The sequence below is a fragment of the Mobula hypostoma genome, chromosome 23 (assembly GCF_963921235.1).
Source record: "Mobula hypostoma chromosome 23, sMobHyp1.1, whole genome shotgun sequence".
Taxonomy (NCBI): Eukaryota; Metazoa; Chordata; class Chondrichthyes; order Myliobatiformes; family Myliobatidae; genus Mobula; species Mobula hypostoma.
The window spans coordinates 28985414-29012335 of NC_086119.1; the positions used below are offsets into that span (position 1 = coordinate 28985414).

The following is a 26922-nucleotide window of genomic DNA, read 5'->3' on the forward strand; positions in this document are numbered from 1 at the left end:
TAGAATAACAATGAATAATACAAAGCAAAAAAAAACTGAAGAAAAATCATGAAAAAGAAAAAAAAAACAGACCCCATCCCAAAAAAAAACTAAACTAAACAGAATTAGTCAACTAAACTAAAAGACTTGGGCAATACTAACAACTTGAAAATGGGAAAAAAGAAAACCTTAGTGTCGACGACTCCATTCCTCTCAACCAACAGTACAGAGAAATAAAACAAGTTTGGAAATAGTCAAATTACATCAAATGAAAATGCTGAATGAATGGCCTCCAAGTTTTTTCAAATCTATTAGAAGGGTCATAAACCGCACTTCTAATTTTTTCCAAATTCAAACATACCATAGTTTGTGGAAACCAATGAAATACAGTAGGAGGGTTAATCTCTTTCCAATTCAGCAAAATGGATCTTCTAGCCATTAGAGTAAGAAATGCAATCATCCTACATGCTGAAGAGGTTAAATAATTTGAATCTATCATTGGTAATCCAAAAATAGCAGTAATTGGATGAGGTTGTAAGTCTATATTCAAAATCGGTTCCAATTTTTATCCCAAAATCTGTTTTCGATAACGTAGACTCAAAAATTTCCTCATATATATGGCAGAACAAAAATCCTAGGTTAGGTAAAAGGTATTTACAGAAACCTAGAAAGGAGGGGGGACTTACCCTCCCGAATCTTAGATTCTATTATTGGGCAATTAATATTCGATATTTAAAATTTTGGTTACGAGATTTGGATGTATCTTTAAATCCACATTGGGTAAATCTTGAATGTAATTCATTACAAGGGTTTTCCTTGGGTTCGGTTTTAGGAACTTCCCTTCCTTTTACTTGTTCCAAACTGTATAAACAAATGAATAATCCAATAGTTAAGCATACTTTACGTATATGGTTTCAATTTCGAAGATTTTTTGGGTTTAATCAATTTATTTTAGAAAGTCCTATTATATCTAATTTCCTTTTTCAACCCTCCACTATGGATCAAGCTTACTCTGATTGGAAAACCAAAGATATAATTCGTTTTTGTGATTTATTTCTGGATAATTGTTTCATGTCTTTTGATCAACTTTCTAATAAATATAACTTACCCAGATCTCACTTTTTTAGATATCTACAGATTAGAAACTTTTTAATTACTGTTTCTCCTAATTTTCCACACCCATATCCAATGGACACTTCGGAAAAAATTTTAGATTTAAGTCTCTCACAGAAGAGTGTTGTAGCAATTATATATAATATAATTATGAATTTATGCCCTGATGTTTCCAATAAAATTGAAGCTGACTGGGAAAGAGAACTTAAGATTATTATACCAATTGAAAAATGGGAAAAAATTCTTCAGTTGGTTAAACATGTGTTGATACAGTTTAAAGTTGTGCACAGGGCTCATATGTCCAAAGATAAACTATCTCGTTATTATTCTTATATTATCCAATATGTGATAGATGTCATTGCGAGATAGCTTCTTTAACTCCCATGTTTTGGTCATGTCCTTTGTTGGAAAAATATTGGAAAGACCAGTTCGAGGAATCCTGGGCTAGTGCCAAGGCATTCATTTCTGAGTTCCTAATTTGCAAAATCAAGACTGTGTCTTGAAGTATGGGCTTAGCCTGTTTCTGTAGATATTATTAATAACGTTTTGAAAATTTTAGATGTAATTTTTGTCTTTCTGGGAACATGCAATAATTTCAACAATAAGTTAACTCTGAATTTGAATTGATTCAGACACAGTTGTATGCATTGAGTGGGTTTGCATTCCTCTCTAATATGTTCAAAGGACTTGTTCAGTAATTGCAGAACTTTTTATGTACTAGAGATTTTTCTGAAAATCTTTACGACTTCCTATACAGGCAATTATACATTGTTGCCTATGTTCTAGAAATTCCTTTACCCATTATTTACTTTTAGCACTTCTTATTGCCATCAGCTTTTTCCCCGTTTCCTGATTTACACACATTACCAAACTGGTCGTTCTTGTTCACTCTGAGCTGGAGCTTCTTCTACCTGGTGGAAAGTCCTGTTTTTGGATCAGAAAATTCTGAGATTTTAAATTCCGAAGTGCATACATTAAAATGAACCAGGAATTTATACTGTTGAATTGGAACGATAGAAGAAAAGATAACATAACAAACTCTAATAATGGACTGGCTGATCATGTAAAAATGCAAAAGTATTTTTACAAGCAAAATGAACTATATTAAACCTTAAATGTTGAATTTGTGAAATTCCCTAAATTTGTAAACTCTGAAAGTACTTAGTTCAATAGTATCTGATGTAAAAATGCTAAGCAACACCCCCAAATACTGGAGGAAGTCAGCAGGTCATGCAGCTTCTCTGGGAATGAATAAACAGTCAACATTTTGGGACGAGACTCTTCTTCAGAACTAGAAAGGAAGGGGGAAGTGACAGAATAAAAAGGCGGGGGTAGAGGGGAAAGAGGATTAGTTTGAAGGTGATGGGTGAAGCCAGGTGGGTGGGAAAGATTAAGGGCCAGAGAAGAAGGAATCTGAAAGGAGAGCAGAGTGGACTATGGGAGATAGGAAAGGTGAAGGGGAACCAGGGACATCTGCATTCACTCACCTTCCCACCAGATACAGGGTTAGAGTTCTTCTTGATATTGCCTACTATCTCATGAGCCTCTGGATCCAACACACCATTCCCTACAACTTCTGCCACCTTCAAAAAATGACTATTCAAATAAAGCAAGTACTGTGCAATTAATTTTTTTAAAGTTTTTGCTTATTTGACTATTGTCCAGTATTACTTGCATCCACTGTGATGAAGTGCTTTGAGAGGTTACTGATGAAACACATCAACTTCTGCTTGACAAGAGACTTGAATCTGCTCCAATTTGTCTAAACGGCACAACTGGTCCACAGCTGATGCCATTTCATTGGCTCTTCCCTCAACCCTGGAACATCTGGACAGCAAAGATGCATATATCAGGATAGTCTTTATCAACTACGGCTCAGCATTCAATACCATCATCTCCTCAAAACTAATCAATAAGCTTCAAGACCTTAACCTCAATACCTCCTTGTGCAATTGATCCTCAATTTCCTCACTTGCAGACCTCAGTCAGTTCAGATTGGCAACAGCATCTCCACAATCTCCATCAGGACAGATGCACTACGAGGCTGTATGCTTAACTTGTAAGGCTGTACTCACTTTATCTTTATGACTGTGGGCTAAGCACAGTTCCAATGTCATATTTAAGTTTGCTGACGCCACCACTGTTAGCTGAATCAAAGCTGGTGATGAATCAGCATATAGAAGTGTGGTTGAAAACCTGGCTGAGTGGTACCGCATCAACAATCTCTTACTCAGTGTCAGCAGGACCAAGGAGCTGATTATTTAACTCCAGGAGGAGGAAACCAAAGGTCCATTAGCCAGCTCCCATTGGGGATCAGAGGTGGAGAGGGTCAGCAATTTTAAATTCCTTGGTGTTATCATTTCAGACAATGACGCAGCCAGTCAGAATGCTCTCCCCGGTACATCTGTAGAGAAGTTTTCGAATGTTTTAGGTGTCCAGCCAAATTTCCTCAAACTTCTAATGAAGTATAGCTGCTGTCTTGCCTTCTTTGTAGCATATGTGGCAGCCAGTCAATATACTCACCACTGCACATCTAAAGAAGTTTATTAAAGTTTTAGATGTCATGCTGAATTGTCACATACTTCTGAGGAAGTAGATGTGCTGCTGTGCTTTCTTCACAGTTGCACTTGCTTGCTGGGCCCATGACAGATTTTTTGAAACTATATCACCGAGGAAATTTAAATTGCTGACCCTCTCCACCTTGGATTCCCCGACAGAGGATTGGCGAATGGACCTCTGGTTTCCTCTTGCAAAAGTCAATAATGAGCTCCTTGATCTTGCTGACATCGAGGGAGGTTGTTGTTGTGGCACCACTCAGCCAGATTTTCAATGCTGATTTGTCACCACCTCCGATTCGGCCAATGACGGGTGTTATATGCAAATTTAAGTATGGCATTGGAGCTGTGGTTAGCTTCGCATTCGTAAGTAAAAAAAAGGAGTAGAGCAGGTGCCTAAGCACACAACCTTGCACTCATTTTGTGACACAAAACTTTATGAAAAATAAAGTTTTTGTTCAGATTTTAATATCCTTAATAATAAGACACAAATCTTGTGTGATATCTACGTTCTTTTGTATCAATTTTTATGCCCGTTTGAATGGTTGGTTTGTGGAGACCAGTAGCTGTTCTTCTGTGGAAATGGTTTCACAAGAGTTGACTGAATTCCTTTTCAATTTTATACCTAGCACTTAATGGTTTAGTGCAATCAGAGTAAACTGCTTCAATCAAAATCTGCTACTTGACTTGAATTCTGGTTTTGAACACCTGAACAAGGTGTCATTAATTTGCTGAAAAGCATTAGTCTTTTTCAGTGACCTAAAAAATTGGTGATTTTTGCCTCAGCACTATAGCTCTAGAAGCGTTATTTGCCTGTTAAGCCTATTTAAAGATTGCTGTTCAACTTGCTTTTAATGTTGTCATCAACAACACTGTAGGAATGTTGAAAATGAGAAAGATCTTGAGATAAGTCAGTAAACCACCGTTCCTTCCTTTAAATACAATGCCTTGTAAAGGTTTTCAGTTCCCAACTCTTTGTTCATATAAATGAGTAATACAACCAGGAATTTTGACCAATTGAACTGAGAATTTTTATCTGTGAATCACATGCTCCTTTTTTCACAGTGAGGCCCAAATAACAGAAAAAATTGTAAAGCATGAAAAACTTAAAAAATTCAAAAACTGAAATGCCAGCAGTTCAAAAGTTTATTCCCCCTATGTTCAGTACTTAGGACTGCCTGCCTCTCACAGCTATTACAGCCAGCAGTTATTTTGGATAAGACTCTTATTAGCTCTGCACAACATGATGAAGCAAGATTGCCGATTCCTCCTTGGAAAATTGCTCAAGCTAGTTGGGGAGTGGTGGTGGACAACAATTCTGAGGTCTAGCCAGAGATGTTCAATTGGGTTAATGTCAGGACTTATGGCCACCTAAGAGCATCAGTTTTCTTTATTTGAAAACACTCCATGCTCTGGCTGTGTGCTTATGGGTCATTGTCCTGCTTGAAAGATGAACTTTCTCCCCAATTTAAGCTTTGTGTCAGAGGCTAGCAGGTTTTATCCAGGATCTCTCTGTATTTAGCAGCATACATCTTCCCATCAATCCTAACCAGATTTCCTGTTCCTGTTGCTGAAAAGTATCCCCATAGCACGATGCTACCTCCGCCATACTTTACAGTGTTACCTGGTGAGTGAGGTATTAAGTTTATCCCGCATGCACCACTTAGTGTTGAGGCCAAAAAAATTCCACTTCACTCTCATCCGGCCACAAGACCTTCCACATCTTTACGGTATCTTACAAGCGACGCCTTGCAAAGTCTTTACGGGCAAGGATGAGCATTTTTAAGCCAAGGCTGCTTCCTTGCCACTCTTCCATGTGTACCCTTTTTGTGCAAGGCCATGTGGAGCCATGAACTTCATCTCCAGTTGCAGCCACTGACTTCTGCAGCTCACTCAGTGACTGTTGGCGTCACAGTACCCTCTCTAACAAGTGCCATTCTTCACAGGCGAACAAGTTTAGAGGGGCCACCTGACCTAGGCAGTGTGGCTGTGGTTATATATTTTCTCACTTTTTCAGTGCCTTTGAAATGGTCTTGTACTGTTCCCATGATTTTTGCTTCTCTATTATCATTTCCCTGACTTGCCTTGAATGCACTTTTATCTTCTTTTGGTTTGGTCTGATGAAAATCAACCATACAGTTGGACCTTACAGAGAGAGGGGGGTATTTACTCAGATGATCCTCCAATTTTCTATCCTGGGTGTGTTGGTAAGGTAATATACAGTATTGCATTTGAGGAAAGTTAGCATGGTAATTACAAAGGGAATGAATAATTTTTCAGCCTTACAATTTTGGTTTTTAAGTTTTAGTAAATTGTTGACAGGTTTTGGAATTTTTCTTTTGATTTGACACGATACACAATGTTTTGTAGATTAGCACAAAAAATCCTACTTCAATTTATTTTAAATTTAGAAAATGAGTTAGTAAAATGTGAAAATAGAGTACTGAGTATTCTTCAAGGCACCATAGGTTAATGGATATTGATGTTGAACCTGAATGTATATGCAGGCCAATTCGAATGATGTTGCATTCTGTCATAAGACATGCTAGAATTCTAAAGTTAATAGTTTATGGCTTTTATCTTTCAACATAACTGAAAGGTGTCTGGTTCTAAACCTTTAAAAATATTTCATGTGATGGGCTTTCTTGCAACAAAAAAGTTGAGCTATTTCATGTGGATGGCTTGCTAAAGTTGAAAATTAGTGCTTTGATATTCCAACAGTTGTCATGCTTTCATGCTATGTGGAATTGAGTTAATAGAAGCATTTTGTACTTTTGTACAGAACCTGCTGTGTCAGATTGATTAGAATGTTAATATGCTGTTAGGGGTGAATTGTGTCATAAATCCATGCAACTTGAAGGCCTTTGGAATAATTGATCTAACATATCAGCCAGAGTATCTGTATTGTTACTCTTAGATGATCTCTATTCCATATACAGTGGATTCTGTTAATTGGGCCATTGGTTAATCGAGACGGCGACTTATTTGGACAACTATTAAAGAACAAAAACAAATTGAGGTAATAGCCAGGAATCCATTCGTTTTTTGGGGACACTATACCACTTAATTGAGATGGTAGACTGTTGAACACTTTCTAACCACCATCGGTCTCATCTGCTTGCATGGTCATTTGACACGGCACTGCTTTGAGCGAGCAGTTTTTAAATAGTGTCAGTTGTGTGCATTTGTGTTTAAAATGCGGTGATTTGTTTCATTAATTAGTTGGCAGGAAATAAGCAGTAAGACAATTCAGAACTCCTTACTCACTGTGGTTTCACACGTTCAGGCTTCGAGATGCTAGAAATGACCATAAAAATGAAACAATTTCACTACTTCCAAGTCAGAAACTACCAGGAATTTGAAGATACTGTCAATCAACTTGAACATTACAATGAAAGTGAAGATTTGGGTGATGCAATTGTCGACAGCATTATATGAAGGCAATCCATTATTTGCACTAGGTTTCTTCACCGATTTTGTTCATTTATAGTCAAAAGAACGTGGTGTGGATGAGTTCCTCCATCAATAAGTATTAGAAACTAATACAGTTTTATCGTCCTGCAGTAGTATTGGTAATATTCTAATTTGTTCTGTATTTCATGTAAATACATAATTTGTTACTCAGCTTGTCTTTTTTATACCTTCAGTTCATTGGGCAGCTGCTTAGTTTGCCCAAAATGTACGGTTCTTGATGTGTTCCAATTAACCAAAATCCACTGTATATAGCAGACCTTACAGAACTGGAATGGATGCAAATCAGGCTTGATCCTGAGAGTTTTCCCAAAAAGACTTCAGAAGTATATGCTAGCTATAGAGCACTCTGCAAAATCTGATGTTAATGAAAAAGTCTAGGAAATATTTATTCAGATACTGTTAGAGTGGTGGGCCACATGGGATCAAACCATACAGTGTAGTCTGACCCTTGGTTTTCTAATTTAATGTCACTTTTCTACTATGCTCTGGTATTTCCATTCTTCCAGGTTGTTTAAGAGTGCTTCTTTGTGCAATGTGGAGTGCGGTATGTGTTTGGTATTTCCATTTTTGTTCACTAATCTTAATCACTGAAAATAAGGTGATATTTAATACCAAGAAGATTTGATCATCCTTCAGTTATATGACATTATATTTCCTTTTTGTGAAATTTGAAGCAGTTCAGTGTATGGCAGAATCTAAGGAGGTGATTAGAATATGTGAAGATTAAAAATAACTGGATTAATTAGAAGTTAGTGCATATGGGTGACTGATAGTCAATGCAGACTCAGTGAGCAGAAGAGCCAGTTTCTGTATTGTATCAGTCATGCTTTGACCTAATTTTTATATTTATGTTTTTAAGAAAATCCCATTGAAACTATGAGACTATAGGTAAATGAGCAGAATTAGGCCATTTGCTTACTGTTACTGATACATTACGATTAAGAGAGGATCTCATTGAAATCTGCCAAGTACCAAAAGGCCTAGATAGTGGAAGTGGAGGAGATGTTTCTACTACTGTGAGATACGGGGACCTGAGGGTATCACCACAGAAAAAAATAGTCTATTTAGAATAGAGATGAAACGTCCACAAACTTGGCCACAAAGCCTTCAATTTCATCATCCAGATCATTGACATATAACATCTCAACACCAACCCCTGCGGAACACCATTAGTCTCTGGTAGCCAGCCAGAAAAGGGCCCTTTATTACCAGTCTTTGCCTGCTGCCAGTCCTCAAATCTGCTGTCCATGCTAGTATCTTTAATATACTATGGGCTCTTATCTTGTTTTCTTAGCAGCCTCATGTGCAGTACCTTGTCTAAGGCCTTCTGATAATCCAAGTAAACAACATCCACTGACTATTTTGTCACTCTTGCCTGTTATTTTCTCAAAGGATTCCAACAGATTTATCAGGCAAGATTTTTCCTTAAGGAGACTTATGTTATCATGTGTCTCCAAATATCCCGAATCCTTGTCCTTAATAGTGGACTCCAGCGTCTTGCTAACCACTGAAGTTAGACTAACTGCCTATAATTTCCTGTCTTTTGCCAACCTCCCTTCTTAAAGAATGGAGTGACATTTGCAATTTTCCAGTCATTCAGAATCATTCCGGAATCTAATGATTCTTGATGGATCACTAATAATGCCTCCATAATCATTTCAGCTACTGCTTTTAGAACCCTGGTTGTTGTTTATCTAGTTCAGGTGACTTATCTACCTTTAGACATTTCAGCTTCCAAAGCATTTTCTCCTTAGTAACAGCAACTACACTTTAGTAACAGCAACTACACTTTCTTCTGTTTCAATAGGTTTCAGTAGGTACATTTAATGTCAGAGAAATGTGTACAATATACATCCTGAAATTCTTTTTCTTCACAAACATCCACAAAAACAGAGGAGTGCCCCAAAGTATGAATGACAATTAAATGTTAGAACCCCAAAGCCCCCCTCAGATCCCCCCTCTCATGCATAAGCAGCAGCAAAGCAACAATCTCCCCCACCAGCAAAAGAGCATTGGACCCCCCCCCCCACCGAGCACTCAAGCGTGCAGCAAAGCATCGATAAAAACGCAGACTTACAATACCCCAAAGACTACTTGTTCACCTGGTAATTTGACATGCCACAGTCTGTCTCTCTCCCCCCCAATAAGGGAAAAAGAGGTGTACCCATTTCACAGCAAGAAGGGAGACATAACAAAGCAACTTGCCGATTTATGGTGTTAAAAGTCTGTTGTGTTGCTTTTTCTGAGCTCTGCCCAAAGAACTCAGATCTCTGGGCACACAGCCAGCAGTCAGCTCGCTGCTTATGATCTTCCATCTCCCACGACGCACCAGGCAGCAGCACCGGCCTCGAGTCCGCTTGCCTCTAGAGCCATGAAAATCCAGCACTCTGGCGCACTAGTCTTCCAGGCCACGTTCTTGGCATATCGAAAAGCGGCCAATCGTGAGACCCTAAGAGTGGATCCGATTTCCACAAAGAACTGGAGTCAGCGTGTAACTCCAAGTCAGGGTCTTCAAAAGAATCCTGAAAAGGGAAAAAAAGATATTAAAAATAGAAATACAGCTGTTTCTGAAGATGCAAGCAAAGGAGTCACCATTAGGTACCATCATTTTCTGTTCCGCCCTCCGCCCCTTACACTCACAAATTTCTGGCATTCTCGTGGTATTTTCCACAGTGAAGACTGTTGCAAAATACTTGCTTTCCTATTTGCTCCTCTTTCTTTCTTTTTCAATCTTTTTATTAATTTCAGAATATATAAACAAAACATAGTAATAATACAAATAATAGGAGATAAATTGTTAACACTTACGAACAGTAATCGTAAAGTCCAATATTGAAATTTGACAAAGCTCCTAATCATGTAGAACTAACAACGGATAATACAAATCAAAAAAAACTAAAAAAAATCATGAAAAGGAAAAAAAACAAAACCAAAAAAAAAAATCCCATCCCAAAAGAAAAACAAAATCAACTAAACTAAAAGACTTGGGCAAATCTAAAAACTTAAAAATGAAAAAGAAGTAAACCTTAGTGCCGACGACTCCATTCCCCTCCAACAGCAATACAGAGAAATAAAACAAATTTGGAAATAAACATATTACATTAAATGAAAATGCTGAATGAATGGCCTCCAAGTTTTTTCAAACTTAATGGAAGGGTCATAAACTACACTTCTAATTTTCTCCAAATTCAAACACAGCATAGTTTGTGAAAACCAATGAAATACCTTAGGAGGATTAATCTCTTTCCAATTCAACAAAATAGACCTTCTAGCCATTAAAGTAAGAAATGCAATCATCCTTCGTGATGAAGAAGTTAAATTATTTAAATCTATCATTGGTAGTCCAGAAATAGCAGTAATTGGATGTGGTTGTAAGTCTATATTTAAAACCGTTGAAATAATATCAAAAATATCTTTCCAATATTTCTCCAACAGGGGACATGACCAAAACATGTGGGTTAAAGAAGCTATCTCGAAATGACATCTGTCACATATTGGATTAATATAAGAGTTATAACAAGATAGTTTATCTTTGGACATATGAGCCCTGTGCACTACTTTAAACTGTATCAACCTATGCTTAGCACACACAGGATGAATTCACCAACAGAAGAATTTTTTTCCATTTTTCAGTTGGTATATTAGTCTCAAGTTCTCTTTCCCAGTCAGCTTTAATTTTATTAGAAGCATCAGGACATAAATTCAAAATTATATTATATATAATTGCTACAACACTTTTCTGAGAGAGATTTAAATCTAAAATTTTTTTCCAAAATATCCGTTGAATATGGATGTGGGAAATTAGGAGAAACAGTAATTAAAAAGTTCCTAATCTGTAAATATCTAAAAAAGTGAGATCTGGGTAAGTTATATTTATTAGAAAGTTGATCAAAAGACATAAAACAATTATCCATAAATAAATCGCGAAAAGATATTATACCTTTGGTTTTCCAATCAGAGTAAGCTTGATCCATCGTGGAAGGTTGAAAAAGAAAGTTTGACAAGATGGGGCTTGCTAGGATAAATTAATTGAACCCAAAAAATCTTCGGAATTGAAACCATATACGTAAAGTATGCTTAACTACCGGGTTATTCATTTGTTTATATAATTTAAAAGAAGTAAAAGGAAGTGAAGTTCCTAAAACCGAACCCAAGGAAAGCCCTTGTAATGAATTAGATTCAAGATTTACCCAATGAGGATTTAAAGATATGTCCAGATCTCGTAACCAAAATTTTAAATATTGAATATTAATTGCCCAATAATAAAATCTAAAATTCGGGAGGGCAAGCCCCCCCTCCTTTTTAGACTTCTGTAAATACCTTTTACCTAACGTAGGATTTTTATTCTGCCAAATATATGAGGAAATTTTTGAATCTACATTATCAAAAAAAATTTTGGGATGAAAATTGGAACTGATTGGAATATATACAAAAATTTGGGCAAAATGATCATCTTAATAGCATTAATCCGACCAATCAAAGACAAAGAGATTGGCGACCATTTGGTAAATAACAGTTTAATCTGATCAATTAAAGGTAAAAAATTAGCTTTAAATAAATCTTTATATTTTTTCGTAATTGTTATCCCTAAATATATAAATGAATCAGTAACCAATTTAAATGGTAAATGTCCATAAATAGGTACATGCTTATTTAAAGGGAATAATTCACTCTTATTAAGATTCAATTTGTAACCAGAGAAGTTACTAAATTGAGCTAACAAATCTAAGATAGCAGGAATTGACCTCCGTGTTAGAGATGTACAGCAAATCATCTGCATATAACGATAACTTATGTATTTCGTTTCCACTGGTAATACCAACAATATTTGGCGAGTTACGAATAGCAATTGCTAAAGGTTCAAGAGCAATATTGAATAGCAAAGGACTAAGAGGGCAACCTTGCCGAGTGCCACGAAAAAGACGAAAAAAGGGAGATCTATAATTATTTGTACAAACCGAGGCTACCGGGGAGTAATATAACAATTTAATCCAAGATATAAATGTCAAATTAAAATTAAATTTCTCAAGAACATTAAATGAATAAGACCATTCGTCAAAAGCTTTCTCAGCATCTAAAGAGATAATACATTCCGGAGTGGTAAATGAGAGGGTATAAACAATATTCATTAACCTCCTAATATTAAAGGATGAATAGCGATTCTTAATAAATCCGGTTTGATCCATAGAAATAATTTGAGGTAACACCTTCTCCAATCTAGTTGCTAGAATTTTTGAAAAAATTTTAGAGTCTACATTCAAAAGAGATATCGGTCTGTATGATGCACAATCAGTAGGATCTTTATTCTTTTTAAGAATTAAGGAAATAGAGGCTTCGTAAAACGATAGTGGTAATTTACCTAAACTGATTGCTTCCTTGAATATTCTAGACAACTTAGAGGAAAGAATGGAGGAAAAAAAGTTTTAAAATTCCACTGTAAACCCATCCGGACCGGTTGCTTTACCGGAATTCAAAGATGAGATTGCAGTTATTATTTCTTCCTCTGAAATGGAAGTTTCTAATGATAGGGACTCTTCGGATGATAATTTCGGAAAACTCAATTTACTTAAAAAGTCATGCATGAAATTAGAATCATGAGGAAAATCAGAGTGCATATTTGCTCCTCTTGTGCATAGAATTATGTGGAAAATCTAGAAATAGGAAAACAATTCTGTGTTTATCCTCCAGATAAGCCCTCTCCAAACAACATTTCACATTGTTAACACTGCCATCCATTAGTTTCAGCTATGCCATGTTCAGATTCCATTTTACTATTTTATTTAGGAAAATCCATTCTTGCTTTAACTTGCAAAGTTCCTTCATACTTTTAAAGGTTTGTTTTGGGTCATCTGTTGGATATTTTTCCAGCCTAATCATTGTTTTCTGATCATTGTACGCTCAGTTTTGCTGTTATCTTCGTAAATTGTTAAGATTTTTTTTAACGCTTTACAGTCTGGAGACTTGAATTCTGCATTGTTATACTGAAGTGTGATCATTTTTTTTTTAAGTTCTGTGTACTTAATATTTCTGCTGTTGCTCAGGTAATGATACCCTTGGCTCTTGAGTCAGGAAATTGGGTGGTCATGTTTGGTGCATTTGATTGAAGGAATAAAGGGGTTAGCTACTTCTCAGACTTCTTCAAATGGAGAAGAGGGAAAGGATCTCAGGTTATGGTTTCATAACTTAATGGCCTATTATGTTAATGTTAACTTAGAAAACATTCAGTGCTGAGAAGTCTCTAGAGGAATTCAAAAGCAAAGGGTTGTACTTGCATTGCACATAGATATCCCAAAATGACTTGCAAACAAGGGTCTCGGCCTGAAACGTCGACTGCACCTCTTCCTACAGATGCTGCCTGGCCTGCTGCGTTCACCAGCAACTTTGATGTGTGTTGCTTGAATTTCCAGCATCTGCAGAATTCCTGTTGTTTGCAAACAATGAAGCCATTTTCATTTTTTTAATGTAGTTGCTGGGATAACTTCGGAAATGTGGCAATATCTTTGTTTTAGTTTTGCTTTTTGTGCACAAAAGAATGGTGCAGTATGGGATTTTGAATGGAAATTAAACCAAGGATCTATAGAAACATAGAAAACCTACAGCACAATACAGGCCCTTCGGCCCACAAAGCTGTGCCAAATATGTCCCTACCTTAGAACTAGGTTGGCTTTGAAGTGCAAGGAAAAAATTCCCATAGTTCAATTCAAAGAGACGAGAGAGATTCTGTAGATGCTGGAAATCTTGAGCAACACAGAGATTGCTGGAGGAGCACAGCAAGTCAGGCATCATCTATAGAGGGAAATAACCAATTGAAGGTTTGGGCTAAAGGAAGAGGACAAATGTCAGAATAAAATGGTGTGGGGAAGGGGAGGAGCACAAGCTGGTAAATGATAGGTGAGGGGGGTGGTGGGATTGAAATGGATGGGAACCGGGAGATCCTACTTGCTGTTTTGGACAGACCAAAGGTGCTCGATGAAGTGGTCCCCCAATCTGCAGTGGAGGAGGCTACATCAAGAGCATCAGATACAAGAAATGAAGCAGACAGACATGGGTGAAGTGCTGCCTTACCTGTAAGGACTGTTTAGTCCCTGAATGGTGGTGAAGGAGAAGGTGTTGGGGCTGGTATAGCACTCAGCATGGTTGCAGTGATGTGCCATAAGGGAGATCTGTGGGGAGAGAGGGACCCTATAGAAAGCGGAAAGGATGGGGAGGCAAAGATGTGCATGGTGCTGGGATCTCTTTGGAGATGGCAGAAGCTGTGGAGAAGGATGTGTTTGATGCAGAGGCTTATTGGGTAGTAGATGAGGACAAGGGGAACCCTGTTGCTGTTATTTCAGGTGGTGGTGGGAATCAGATGAGGACACACTTGCAGGAAATGGAGGAGACGTGTGAGGACAGAATCAGTAGGGGTGGAAGGGAAAACCTTCTGAAGAAAGAATACATCTCAGATGTCCTGAGATGGAAAGACTCACCATGTGATTAGATGCAGCAGAGGTGAAGGAACTGTGAGAAGGGAATGGCTTTTTGTAAGTGACGTGGTAGGAAGAGTTATAGTTAAGCTAATAGATGTTGATATATAATCTGTTTCTGGAGATCAAGAAAAGGGAGTGAGATATCAGAGATGCACCGTAAGCTTGAAGGCAGTGTAAAAGCTGGAGGCAAAGTTGATGAAATTGATGAGCTCAGCATGGTTGCAGAAAGCAGTACAAGTGGAGTCATCAGTGTAGCAGACAAAGTTGAGTTTGACTGGTGTAGGCTTGAAATACTGATGTAGTTGACGAAAAGGCAGACGAAGGTGGGGCCCAAATTAGCATCCATCTGCACCTTTGCTTTGGAGGAATTGGGAAGAGTCGAAAGAGAAATTAAGCTCCAGTTCCACCAGATGAAGAAGGGTGGCTGTGGAGGGGAATTGGTTAGGTCTCTTAAAGTCTTTCTGATTTGGGGGAGGGGGGGTGTGGATGGAAGCATACAGAAATGGGATGTCCATGGTGAAAATAAGGGTGGTCAGGACCAGTGAACTGAAAATAGTGGAAGTGATGGCAAACGTGTGAAGTATCAAAGGTTCAAAGGTCCAACTTAATGTCAGAGAAATGTGTACAGTATACATCCTGAAATGCTTTCTCTACGCAAATACCCACTAAATCAGAGAAGTGCCCCAAGAATGAACGACAGATAAACATAAGAACCCCAAAGTCCTTCCCGTGCATAAGCGGCAACAAGCAGCAATCCCCACCCTTCCCCCTACCGGCATAAAAATAGTAGGCATCACCAAACACTCGAGTATGAGCAAAGCGATAACAAAGACACAGACTTGCAGTTACCACAAAGGTTTCGCGTTACACCCGGCATTCAACATACCGCAGATTCTCTCTCCCCCTAATAAGGGAGAAAAAGGTGTCTCCGTTTTTTCCCCAGCAAGCGGGGAGACATAACAACCTCACTGGCTTATGATGTTAAAAGTCCGTTACGTCACTTTTTTCGGGCTCTGTTACTGAAGATCACAAAGATCCCGGGTCTTATTAAAGATATTAAAGATGGAAATAGAGCTGCTTCCGAAGATGCAAGCAAAGGAGTTGCCATTTAGCACCATCTTAACTTCGCTCCGATGTAGGTGAGAAGGGGCTGAATCAAGGGGGACCAAATGAAGTCAAGATACGCAGATACAAGTTCAGTGAAGCTGGAGCTGGTATAACCAGTGAGTCCACTGGAGCAGATGGGTTTGTGGATCTTGGGAGAAACGGGCAGTATAGAGTATGGGAACTGAGGTTGGATGTTATTGATTGGAGTCCTCCAGTGGTGATGAGGTTGGTGATGCTGCAGAGTTACTGTCCTGATGCTTCTTGGTGTGGTCTTGGTTAAGGCGTAAAGGCTGATTTATACACGTCCGTACGGGCTACGCTATAGGCCTGATTTATACTTTTGTGTAGCCCTACGCTGTAGCGAGCATGCGTAGTTGTGTCTGCGTAGCTCTGCAATTCACCGCCAAAATGCTAGTTGGCAGTGGGGTTTCTGTGCCCCTGTGTTGAGTTTCTTCATGAGAGAAATGGACAAAGAAATGCATTTCAAATATTTTCGGATGTTGGCAAATAGATGACGATTTGGTTCATCGTCTCCAACCATTTATTTCACATCAGTGTACAGACATGGCTGAGAAAAGCAACCAGAAATGCATAGGAGGAAATGCAATGCTACCAAGTGGACCAATCACAGTTGTTGCGGTCTGTGTCGCCACGAAGAGCGAGTTACATTTTTGGGGAGGTGCACGTCACCCTATGGTGTAGTGTACATGATACCTACGGCGTACATTTGACACACAAGTATAAATCAGCCTTAAGTAGGACATTTCTTCTAGTTCCCCACTTTCCTTTTGATTTCATACTTCACTCTTTCCCATCAGATTCGTTCTTTAACTGCTTACCTCTTCCACTTAGCGCCTCTCAGCTTTTCTCGCATCATTCTCCCTTCTACTCCTTCCCCTCCCTCCATCACCTTATTATTCTCCTTTTTTTCCAGTCCTGATGAAGGTTCTCTGCATAGAACCTCAACTATTTATTTCTGTCCATGGATACTGCCTGGTTTGCTGCGCTCATCGGCATTTTGTGTGTATTGCTCAATTCGAAGAGAAGATTTTCTTGATGTAATGCGCGATATTAAAAATAGTTTCAAAGACAGATTGTCTGTTCTTTACTGCCTGTGAAAGTTTGATTTGTAAAATATAAAGAGCGGACAGTCTAGCTTAATTTAAAAGTTTTGTAATTTAATGTCTTTCAGATGTAAATCTCAGCACTTTACAGGTTTTATAGGTTGATTTTCATGTTCTGCTCTTACTTCCTTGTTTCTACCTGGTCTTGTTAGAGGAGTAGATGTCCCTTCATTCCATTTGATCAAAATACTGCCTAATACTTAAATTGTTGGTTATTTCCTTCCTGCAACTTTATGGAAGTCTCATTTTTGCAGTGGTCTTGCTCAGTGTAGTAATAAAATATATTTCTTTTGGCCGAGTGAAGGGATTTAGTTACCCCTCTCCCCACTACATAACATTATTATGTATAAAGGTAAAAGTTAACTTCTGTAAAAGATCTTTTAAGTTGTTCCTAATGCATACTGCTTTCTCTCCTAGACATCTCCTGCATCACTGTTTCCAAGCTTTAATGGACCACGGAGTAAAGGTGGCTTCGGTATTAGCCAATTCCTTCAGCAGACGCTGTTCCTATATTGAAGAGTCAGATGCTCATGTGAAAGAGAAAGCAATCCAATTTGGATTTGTTTTAGGTAAGCTATGCTTTTAAGTTGATTAAAAATATATTTGGACCATGATCAGTTCTGGTGTTGCATGTTCCCTGACAGTATTACTACCCTTCCATCATGTGCTATATGTTGGTTAGTGTTTTGCCTATTTATTTGAATTTGTTTCCTTCTGTCGAAAAAATACAATTTTGATTCCTTTACAGATCTCTCTCCCTTTTTATTTTGTAATTTTTTTTAGAACCATTGAATTTTGTGATAGGCTCTTTTTAAATCAATTTTCCAAGAATTACTTGGACCTTTATGAATATTCTGCTTGAGTTCTTGACATTCATCATTTCTGAGTGACACTAAATTAATTAGCGTTGAGCGCAAGTTATTTAGTTCCTTTTGAATTTTTTGGTATTATAATGTTTAAGTTTTCATGATATAATTGTTAAAATCTGAGTAAAATAATTGAATTAGATTAATTTTGATATTGAAAGGTTTGGCTTAAGTGCTAGTATGTTCATAAATTTGCCTGAGTACAAACTCCTGTGAGATATTCGTCATTTTTGACTGTTTTTCAAAAACTAACATTATTGAAGATTTAAATAAAGGTTTTGCAACAGTAATTTTTTGGAGTATCTATTATTACATGTCGCAATAACTTTTCAATCATGATTAAAATAGCGATGTCTGATTTCTTAAATATGATTTGTATATTGTTGATGTAAGTACAAAATGTGCTCCTGTTGCAGTGTCTTTCACCTTTTCAATTAATTGCGATTTGATCAGACATAGAAATTTTAAATACTTTAGTGCTTTGTTTCAAATTTGTACAAGCTAATTTACAATGCTCTCTCTTTAAAGTCTTCAGTTTTTTCAAGATCATCATGTCTAACTTTTCACATTGAATTCCACCCCCCCCCATTTACTCCCTCCCTGCCCCCAACAACAAAATAAGTTTCCTTTAGGTTCTAACTTGGAGTGTTAGAAAAGATCTTCTCAACTTGCAATTTGATCTTCTGGACTTGCATCTGTCAAGAATTGTAGGAATGAGTAATTTTGATTATTGTTATTAAACATTATAACTTGATCGTATTTAGTTTAGCATTTTATATGCTTTCAATATAATTACTTATCCGGAATTTTCATGACATCACAATAAAACTGGTAGCAGCGGAAATGGTTATGTTGACCACCGCTGGATATTAAGAACACTAAGTACTGCCCCATTAGCGAGTTGTTGATAGCAGTAGAGCTGGGCTGTCAGTGATAGTGTGTTGCAGATTATAATATTTGGCATATTGTTTCACATATTGAAATGCAACAAATAACTCCAAATTGCTTTGGAGTTTTATACTTAACAGTGAGAGAAATTTGCGAGTAGTACTTAAAATGTGACAAAGCTGCATAGTTGAAATTGACTGAAAGTTGATGTGTGCAGCTTATTACTATCAGGGATAGGTTGGCAGAGGATTTGAGTGCATGGCTCATTTTTTCTATATGCTTCCAAAAATTAGCTGACGAGTCAATAACCGGCCTTGAAACGGAGAGTAGTTGAGAGCAAGCCCCGTTGTAGATTTTAGAAATCAGCTGTGGGGATGACAGTGAAACAAGCACACTATCTCTCAACAGTTCAGAGTTTCACTGACAGAGCATTTGGTACAGCTTTTAGAAAACGGTGTCCCAGAAGTATTGATGAACTGAAACTGTTTGGAGGCATGGTCTAAAATTCCTCCTCACCATTGTGCAAGTCTGCTCAGCAATTACAGGAAATATTTGGTGGAGGTTATTGCTGCTAAAGGAGGTTCTACCAGTTATTAAATACAAGGGTTCACATACTCTTCAGATACTACAAATGGTGGGGAGGGATGCACCTGTGATGTATTGGGCCATCAACTACCATCTGCTGCTTTTTGCAATCCTGTGCATTTAAGTAGCTCTGCCAGGCCAGACAAAATACTTTCAACAGTACCTCTGTCAAAGTTTGTTAGCATTCAGTGACAGGCCAAATCTGGACGTGGTGTACAAAGGCTGTTGTAAATCAAGTCAAGAAGAAAAGAAGAGCTTATGAAAGGTTCAAAAACTAGGTAATGATGGATAGCCAGAAGATTATAAGGCTAGCAGGAAAGAAATTAGGGGAGCCAGAAGGGGCCATGAGAAGGCCTTGGCAGACAGGAGTAAGGAAAACCCCAAGGCATTCTACAAGTATATTAAGAGCAAGAGGATAGACGTGAGAGAATAGGACCAATTAAGTGTGACAGTGGAAAAGTGTGTGTGGAACCAGAGGAGATAGCAGAGGTACTTAATGAGTACTTTGCTTCAGTATTCACTACGGAAAAGGATCTTGGTCATTATAGGGATGACTTACAGCGTACTGAAAAGCTTGAGCATGAAGATATTAAGAAAGAGGATGTGCAGGGGCTTTTGGAAAGCGTCAAGTTGAATAAGTCACCGGGATCAGAGGAGATGTACCCCAGGCTACTGTGGGAGGCGAGGGAGGAGATTGCTTAGCCTCTGGCGATGATCTTTGCATCATCAATGAGGACGGGAGAGGTTCCGGAGGATTGGAGAGTTGTGGATGTTGTTCCATTATTCAAAAAAAGGGAGTAAAGATAGCCCAAAAAATTATGGACCAGTGAGTCTCACTTCGGTGGTTGGAGAAGTTGATGGAGAAGATCCTGAGAGGCAGGATTTATGAACATTTGAAGAGGCATAATATGATTAGGGATAGTCAGCATGGCTTTGTGAAAGGCAGCTTATGCCTTACAAGCCTGATTAAATTTTTTGAGGATGTGACCAAACATATTGATGATGGTAGAGCAGTAGATGTAGTGTATATGGATTTCAGTAAGGCATTTGATAAGGTTCCCCATGTAAGGCTTATTGAGAAAATAAGGAGGCATGGGATCCAAGGGGACATTGCTTTGTGGATCCAGAACTGGCTTGCCCTCAGAAGGCAAAGAATGGTTGTAGATGGGTCATATTCTGCATGGAGGTCGGTGACGAGTGGAGTGCCTCAGGGATCTGTGCTGGGACCCCTACTCTTCGTAATTTATATAAATGACCTGAATGAAGAAGTGGAGGGATGGGTTAGTAAATTTGCTGATGACACAAAGGTTAGGGATGTTGTAGATAGTGTGGAGGGCTGTCAGAGGTTACGGTGGGACATTGATATGATACAAAACTGGACTGAGAAGTGGCAGATGGAGTTCAACCCAGATAAATGTAAGGTGGTTCATTTTGGTAGGTCAAATATGATGACAGAATATAGTATTAATGGTAAGACTCTTGGCAGTGTGGAGGATCAGAGGGATCTTGGGGTCCGAGTCCATAGGACACTCAAAGCTGCTGCACAGGTTGACTCTGTTAAGAAAGCATTCGATGCATTGGCCTTCATCAATCATAGGATTGAGTTTAGGAGCCGAGAGGTAATGTTGCAGCTATATAGGACCCTGGTTAGACCCCACTTGGAGTACTGTGGTCAGTTCTGGTCGCCTCACTACAGGAAGGATGTGGAAACCATAGAAAGGGTGCAGAGGAGATTTACAACAATGTTGCCTGGATTTGGGAGCCTGTCTTATGAGGATAAGTTGAGTGGACTCACCTTTTTTTCCTTGGAGCGACGGAGGATGAGAGGTGACCTGATAGAGGTATATAAGATGATGAGAGGCATTAATTGTGTGGATAGTCAGAGGCTTTTTCCCAGGCTGAAATGGCTAGCATGAGATGGCACAGTTTTCAGGTGCTTGGAAGTAGGTACAGAGGAGATATCAGGGGTAAGTTTTTTACTCAGAGAGTGGTGAGTGCGTGGAATGGGCTGTCGGCGATGGTGGTGGAGGTGGATATGATAGGGTCTTTTAAGAGACTCCTTGAGAGTTATATGGAGCTCAGAAATTTAGAGGGCTATGAGTAACCCTTGGTAATTTCTCAGGTAAGGACATGTCCGGCACAGCTTTGTGGGCCAAAGGGCCTGTATTGTGCCGTAGGTTTTCTGTTTCTATGTTCTATGTCTAAATGTAACTTTGCTAGATCAAATAATGACATAACAACAGCACAAAAAGATTGTTACTTATCTTCCCACCCGTTTATTTCTTCGAGCTCAGCCGGCGAGTGAACTTGGACCCGACATCAGGGAAAAAACCTTTCTCATCTCACTGGCGGTTCTACAAGTTCACTGCCCAATGTCAGAATTGTCAGAAGTTATAAGGTGACCGACACAAAAGAACAATCAGTTTGATAACCATTCCGGTCAAGTCAATGGACTATTGATACAGAGAACAATCAGTTTGATAACTATCCTGGCCAAGTCAATGGACTAATGATACAAAAGTACAATCAATTTGTTAGACACTCCAGCCACCTTAATTAAAGAAAAGAATGTCCTACCTGGTTTGCTGGAGCCACAACTTAATTACAAAGATAAGAACATCCGTCAAATTTATGCTTTAATTAAGAAAGGAATGTTCTGTCTAATTTCCATCAGGTACTGCTTTTTGTCAAAATCAAAAGGTGTGAAAAGCCCAGAGACATCTAATGTGGATCTGGGCAAACTTTAATTATCTTGCTCCAAAGAAGACAGCTGTGAGACATTATTCAAACACACTGTAGTCACAGACATAGTCAGTACTGAATCCATTGTTTACAGGAATCTTGAGAATCCCCTTTCCCTTAAACTTTACCATATGTTTCTAAGAAAATAAATATGCATTTGTGCTTTCCTATGTCCTTAAAGGTGTGAGGCTCAGTGCTAACTGCTGCACCACTGAGCTAAATTTATCCTTTCTGGTTTTTTTATGCATGTCCTATTTTCCATTCTGGAAATCAAAATAATGATGAAGATTAGTCCTCTTAAAGTCACCTCAGTGATGATATAGGTGTAGGATGAGGGGCATATTTGAAGTTTATTCAATTATTTCTTGTTTATTCCAGAAGTAATTTTTCCTTGGTCCTCAAGCATTGGAATTACAAATATCATTTGATATTATCACGGGCTTATCATCTTGTTCTGTTCTTTTGAAATGTGGAGTTATAAGTGAAAATATGTGGTGGAAGATAAGGCTTTTCACCCAGTTTTTAAGCCTGTAGCTGTGGGAGCTGTGATGAATTCAAAACCTTTAATTAGACATACATGATCTCTATAGTGTTCATTAGAAATTGGATTGTATTGCTTAATTTCATGTATCATCTTAAATGAGTACTCTTAACATGTTGTTCAGTCCATTTCTTTTTGTGTAAATATGCTATTGGAATTTATGGAAACCCAAATGAAGTGCAAGTAACAAGCTATTTCAGTTATCTTTTTATAGTTGCTGCAGCTGTTCCAAAAGCTTTACTTGTATAATGAGAGGTCAGCTGATCTTAAATGTAATTCTGCTTGGTGTGCCTCTGATTTGAAGGCTGTACAAAATATCTATTCATAAGCCAAAAAGAAATTGCTTGACTATTTTGTTTTCCTTTTCTACAGGTGGTTTTCTTTCTGATGCAGGCTGGTACAGTGATGCTGAGAAGGTGTTCCTTTCTTGTCTGCAGTTATGCTCACTGCATGATGAAGTACTTCACTGGTTTCGTGCTGTGGAATGCTGTGTCAGGTGAGTGGTAAATAGAGATCTTTTTATGTAACAGTTTGCAACTCCAGGCACTTCATTACATTACTTTTAACATATAGTCTTATTTGCAATGTAAATATTGCAGTAGTTCACACAGTCTTAAAGTGAGGCAGATGATAAATTCCAAAACAAAGACCACATAATTCTGGAAATATTTAGCAACTCAGGCAGTATTTGTAAGGAGAAAAATGTTCCAGCACAATGCCCTTACAAATTATTTATGTGCTCATTTATGTCTCTCAAGTGGATAATTAAATCAGTTGTTAATGAATTCATAATCATGAGTTATATACTTACTATAGAAGTTATCATTTACAAGCTAATTTGAAAATTTGATTTTAGAAATGTTTAACCTAAATCGGTTCTCAATATATGGCCCATGCAAAGTGACTGATTTTTGTATTGAGAATGAATCAATTTCAAATATTGCCTATAGTAGAAGATCTTTCCCAGCTGTTGCAGACGTGCATTTTGTTTTGAAAAATAGGCACAATGCAGCAATTTGGAACAAGGGGAATAATCAAATTTAGTTCTACTAAAGGCCTTGGGTCTTCTATTCTGGCTTGACTATTCATTGCCAGTCGTATTATCAACTTGTATTCTAAAATGTGATTAATTTTTTGGGTCTATTTCAAGAATTATCCCTGTATTTATTTTTGGGCCAAAGTTAAAAATGTGCTTCACATGAAGAGCAGCACATTCAATGTTTGTAAGAAGACTCATTTGTTTAATGTTTATAAGAAGTATGTTCTTTTTGCAGTCTAGATCAAGACATTGCCAGAGTCCCAGCTACAGAAGCTCAGAGAGGAGCGATAAGAAGCATTATAGATTGCCATGTACTGTTTTAATTTGGTGTTGTCAGATGGCCACCCTGGTTTAATGGAAAAATAAAAATGTAGAATCCCACACAGTTTATTGATTTGTAACTATCTGTGGTTAGCACTTCTGCAGCCTAAATCTTGAACATACTGTATCAGAGATATTCTCTTTGTTCTACCTATCCATCCCTCCTAATACTACAATTGAAAACTTAATTGTTATCTATCTTTCACAATTCCATCAAAGGGTTCTCAGACGTGAAACATTACTTCTGTTTCTTTTTCCATAGTTGCTGCGAATGTTTTTAACATTTTCTGTTTTAATTTCATGAGCATGCTGTCATGAAGTAGGGATTAGAGGTTCTTTCACGTTGTTTTAATTTATTTAATTCCCCATTTTTTCTGTATTTTTCCCCTGCCCCTACCACCCTTCTACTACAGAAGAAAGTAAGCATCCATTGAGGGGTGTTAATCAGCACAATTTAAAGCTGATTTCCAATCAGAATTTTGTTTTACCTTTGTTTAGTGAAAAAAATTCCTTTCTACATTTTACTGTATTTCAGACTATCCTCCACTAAAACGTACATGCAGTCTAACCAAATATAGTATCCGCAGCATGGTTTCTGTTTCTGTGCTACCAGGAATAAGATATTTGGCATTTCAGGAAGTCTCCAGATCACTGGAAAGTGTATGCTATGTGGCATTGAACCCAATACCCAAATCTCTGCAAAATACTGTAAACCTCCTTACTTAATGTCACCAAGACGTAGGAGCTGATTATTGATTTTAAGAGCAGGAAACTAGAGTCCATGAGCTATTACTCATTGGGGTATTAGAGGTGGAGAGGGTCAGCAACTTTAAATTCTTCAGTGTTATCATTTCAGAGGACCTGGCCTGGACCAACACGTAAGTGCATTTATGAAGGAAGTACGGCAGATTTGGCATGACATTTAAAATTTTGACAAACTTCAATGGATGTGTGGTGGAGAGTATATTGACTGGCTACATTACAGCCTGGTATGGAAACACCAGTGTCCTGGAATGGAAAATCTTACAAAAAGTAGTGATATGGCCCAGTTCATCATGGGTAAAGCCCTCCCCACTATTGAACACATCTACATGGAGTGTTGTTACAGGAAAGTGGCATCCATCATCAGGGAATCTTAGGACTCTCACTACTAAGTTCAGGAACAGTTACTATTCCTCAACCATCAAGGTCTTGAACCAGAGGGGATAACTTCACTCAACTTCCACTTGTCTCATCACTGAACTGTTCGCGCAACCTTTGGATTCACTTGCAAGGACTCTACATCTCATTTTCTGGATATTTATTGCTTAATTTTTTATTTGTTATTATTTCTTACTTTTTCTTTGTATTTGCACAGTATGTTGTCTTTTGCACACTGGTTGTCTGCCCTGTTGGATGCGGTTTTTTATTGATTCCATTATGGTTATTGAATATATTGAGTATGCCCACAAAAAACTAATCTCAGGATTGTATTTGGTTACGTTATATGTACTTTGAAAATAAGTTCACTTTGAACTTTTGAACTTTGAAATTCCTCAGCAAATGTTGCATTCTAGTGCATATAACATCTGGTAAATTTTGCACTTATTTCAGTGCAAGTCACTTTTATGTGAATTTTCAACACATGATTCTTGCACTATTGATCCAAGAAAAAAAAGTTCCAAGCTATTATTGCCAAAAATTATCTTTAGGTTCAAAGCATTGAAAATAGATCTATTTTAGTGTTGTTATTCATTATGATTGTCATTCATTTATTTTCAAGGTTACTCCATGTGCGTAATGGAAATTGTAAGTATCACTTGGGAGAAGAGACTTACAAACAGGCTCAGATTTACATTGAGAAGCTGGCAAAACATGGTCATCAGGCAAATAAAGCAGCGCTGTTTGGAGAGCTCTGTGCATTACTTTTTGCGAAGAGTCATTATGATGAGGTAAGTTTTGTATAATGCAAAAAAAGTATTGATATATGGCTGTTCCAGAAAGCACAGCATTTTTTAGTTTTTTAATGCATATATCAGAAATTCTGAAATGGTAGTAACTTTTTAAATGTTTGAATTCTGTTCGAAATTTCTAGCTGTGTGCAGTATGATAGTCCAGATTCAGTGTACAGTATATGCATCATATATCAATCTTGTTTTCTGCTGTTATATGGCCATAACAATTACCCTCCTTTCGTGTTACAATAAAGGGGAAATTAACTGTGACTACTATTTCTTTGTGTTGGGCACATGGCCAAGTGGTTAAGGCGTTCGTCTAGTAATCTGAAGGTCGCTAGTTTAAGCCTCAGTTGTGGCAGCGTGTTTGTGTCCTTGAGCAAGGCACTTAACCACACATTGCTCTAGTGTCTCTGCGAGGAATGGCGCCCCACACAGACTTCCAATCTGCGCCTTGAAAGGCATGAAAATGCCCGACGCAGGCCTCTCATGGTCTGAGTCGACGTTCTCTCCTCCCCCACCCCCCCCCTTCATGCTGGAATATTCTTAAGTTGCTCACTATCCAGATCACAGGTTAAAGGAGAGTTTCAAGACTCTGCCCTACAAAAATACAAGTCATTATGTTCAGAGGGGACAGAAATGAATGCAAAATAAAATAATCATTGTTAATTATATTTAACACTGGACAGAGTTGTACATTCAGTATCATTATGTGATACCTTGGGGAGCAGAACTATTAAAACAAATGGAGATCTGCAAATTACTTGAAGAAACTAATGCTTTCTTTCTTTAATTGAAATGCTACATGTGCTCCACAGCAAAGTACCTTAGAAATACAATCACTCATGAAATGTGTAGTGAACTGGCAAATGATGTGCAGAAATAAGTACATTCTAGTATCATTCATAAAATATTGCCCAGAGGCACTGGGAAAGTTCCCCTACTCTTAACTTGCATTAGGTTAGTTAAGTTTCAACACACCATCAGAAAAGGGCCCCTTTGACACTACTGCACTGGCATGTATTATCATGTTGATATTTTGCAAAAATAGATATTGTCCTCCAACCAAGATTTCAATTGACTAAGCCCAACCTTAAATAGATAATTAAAGTATAAATGGACATAGACTAAAAGTAATTACATTCCCAAACTGGGCTCCACGGACCCCTTGCTTAATGGTATTGG

At 37.9% G+C, this 26922-nt stretch overlaps 1 protein-coding gene across 1 annotated transcript in view; it reads left to right on the plus strand.

Annotated features, from left to right (window-relative positions):
• Window positions 1–26922, plus strand: part of appbp2 (amyloid beta precursor protein (cytoplasmic tail) binding protein 2) — a 78164-nt gene that overhangs the window by 22826 nt on the left and 28416 nt on the right. The window contains exons 3-5 of the mRNA XM_063031880.1: window positions 17239–17390; window positions 22816–22939; window positions 25566–25734. Of these exons, the coding sequence (XP_062887950.1) occupies window positions 17239–17390; window positions 22816–22939; window positions 25566–25734 (445 nt within the window). The remainder of the gene's footprint in view (window positions 1–17238; window positions 17391–22815; window positions 22940–25565; window positions 25735–26922) is intronic.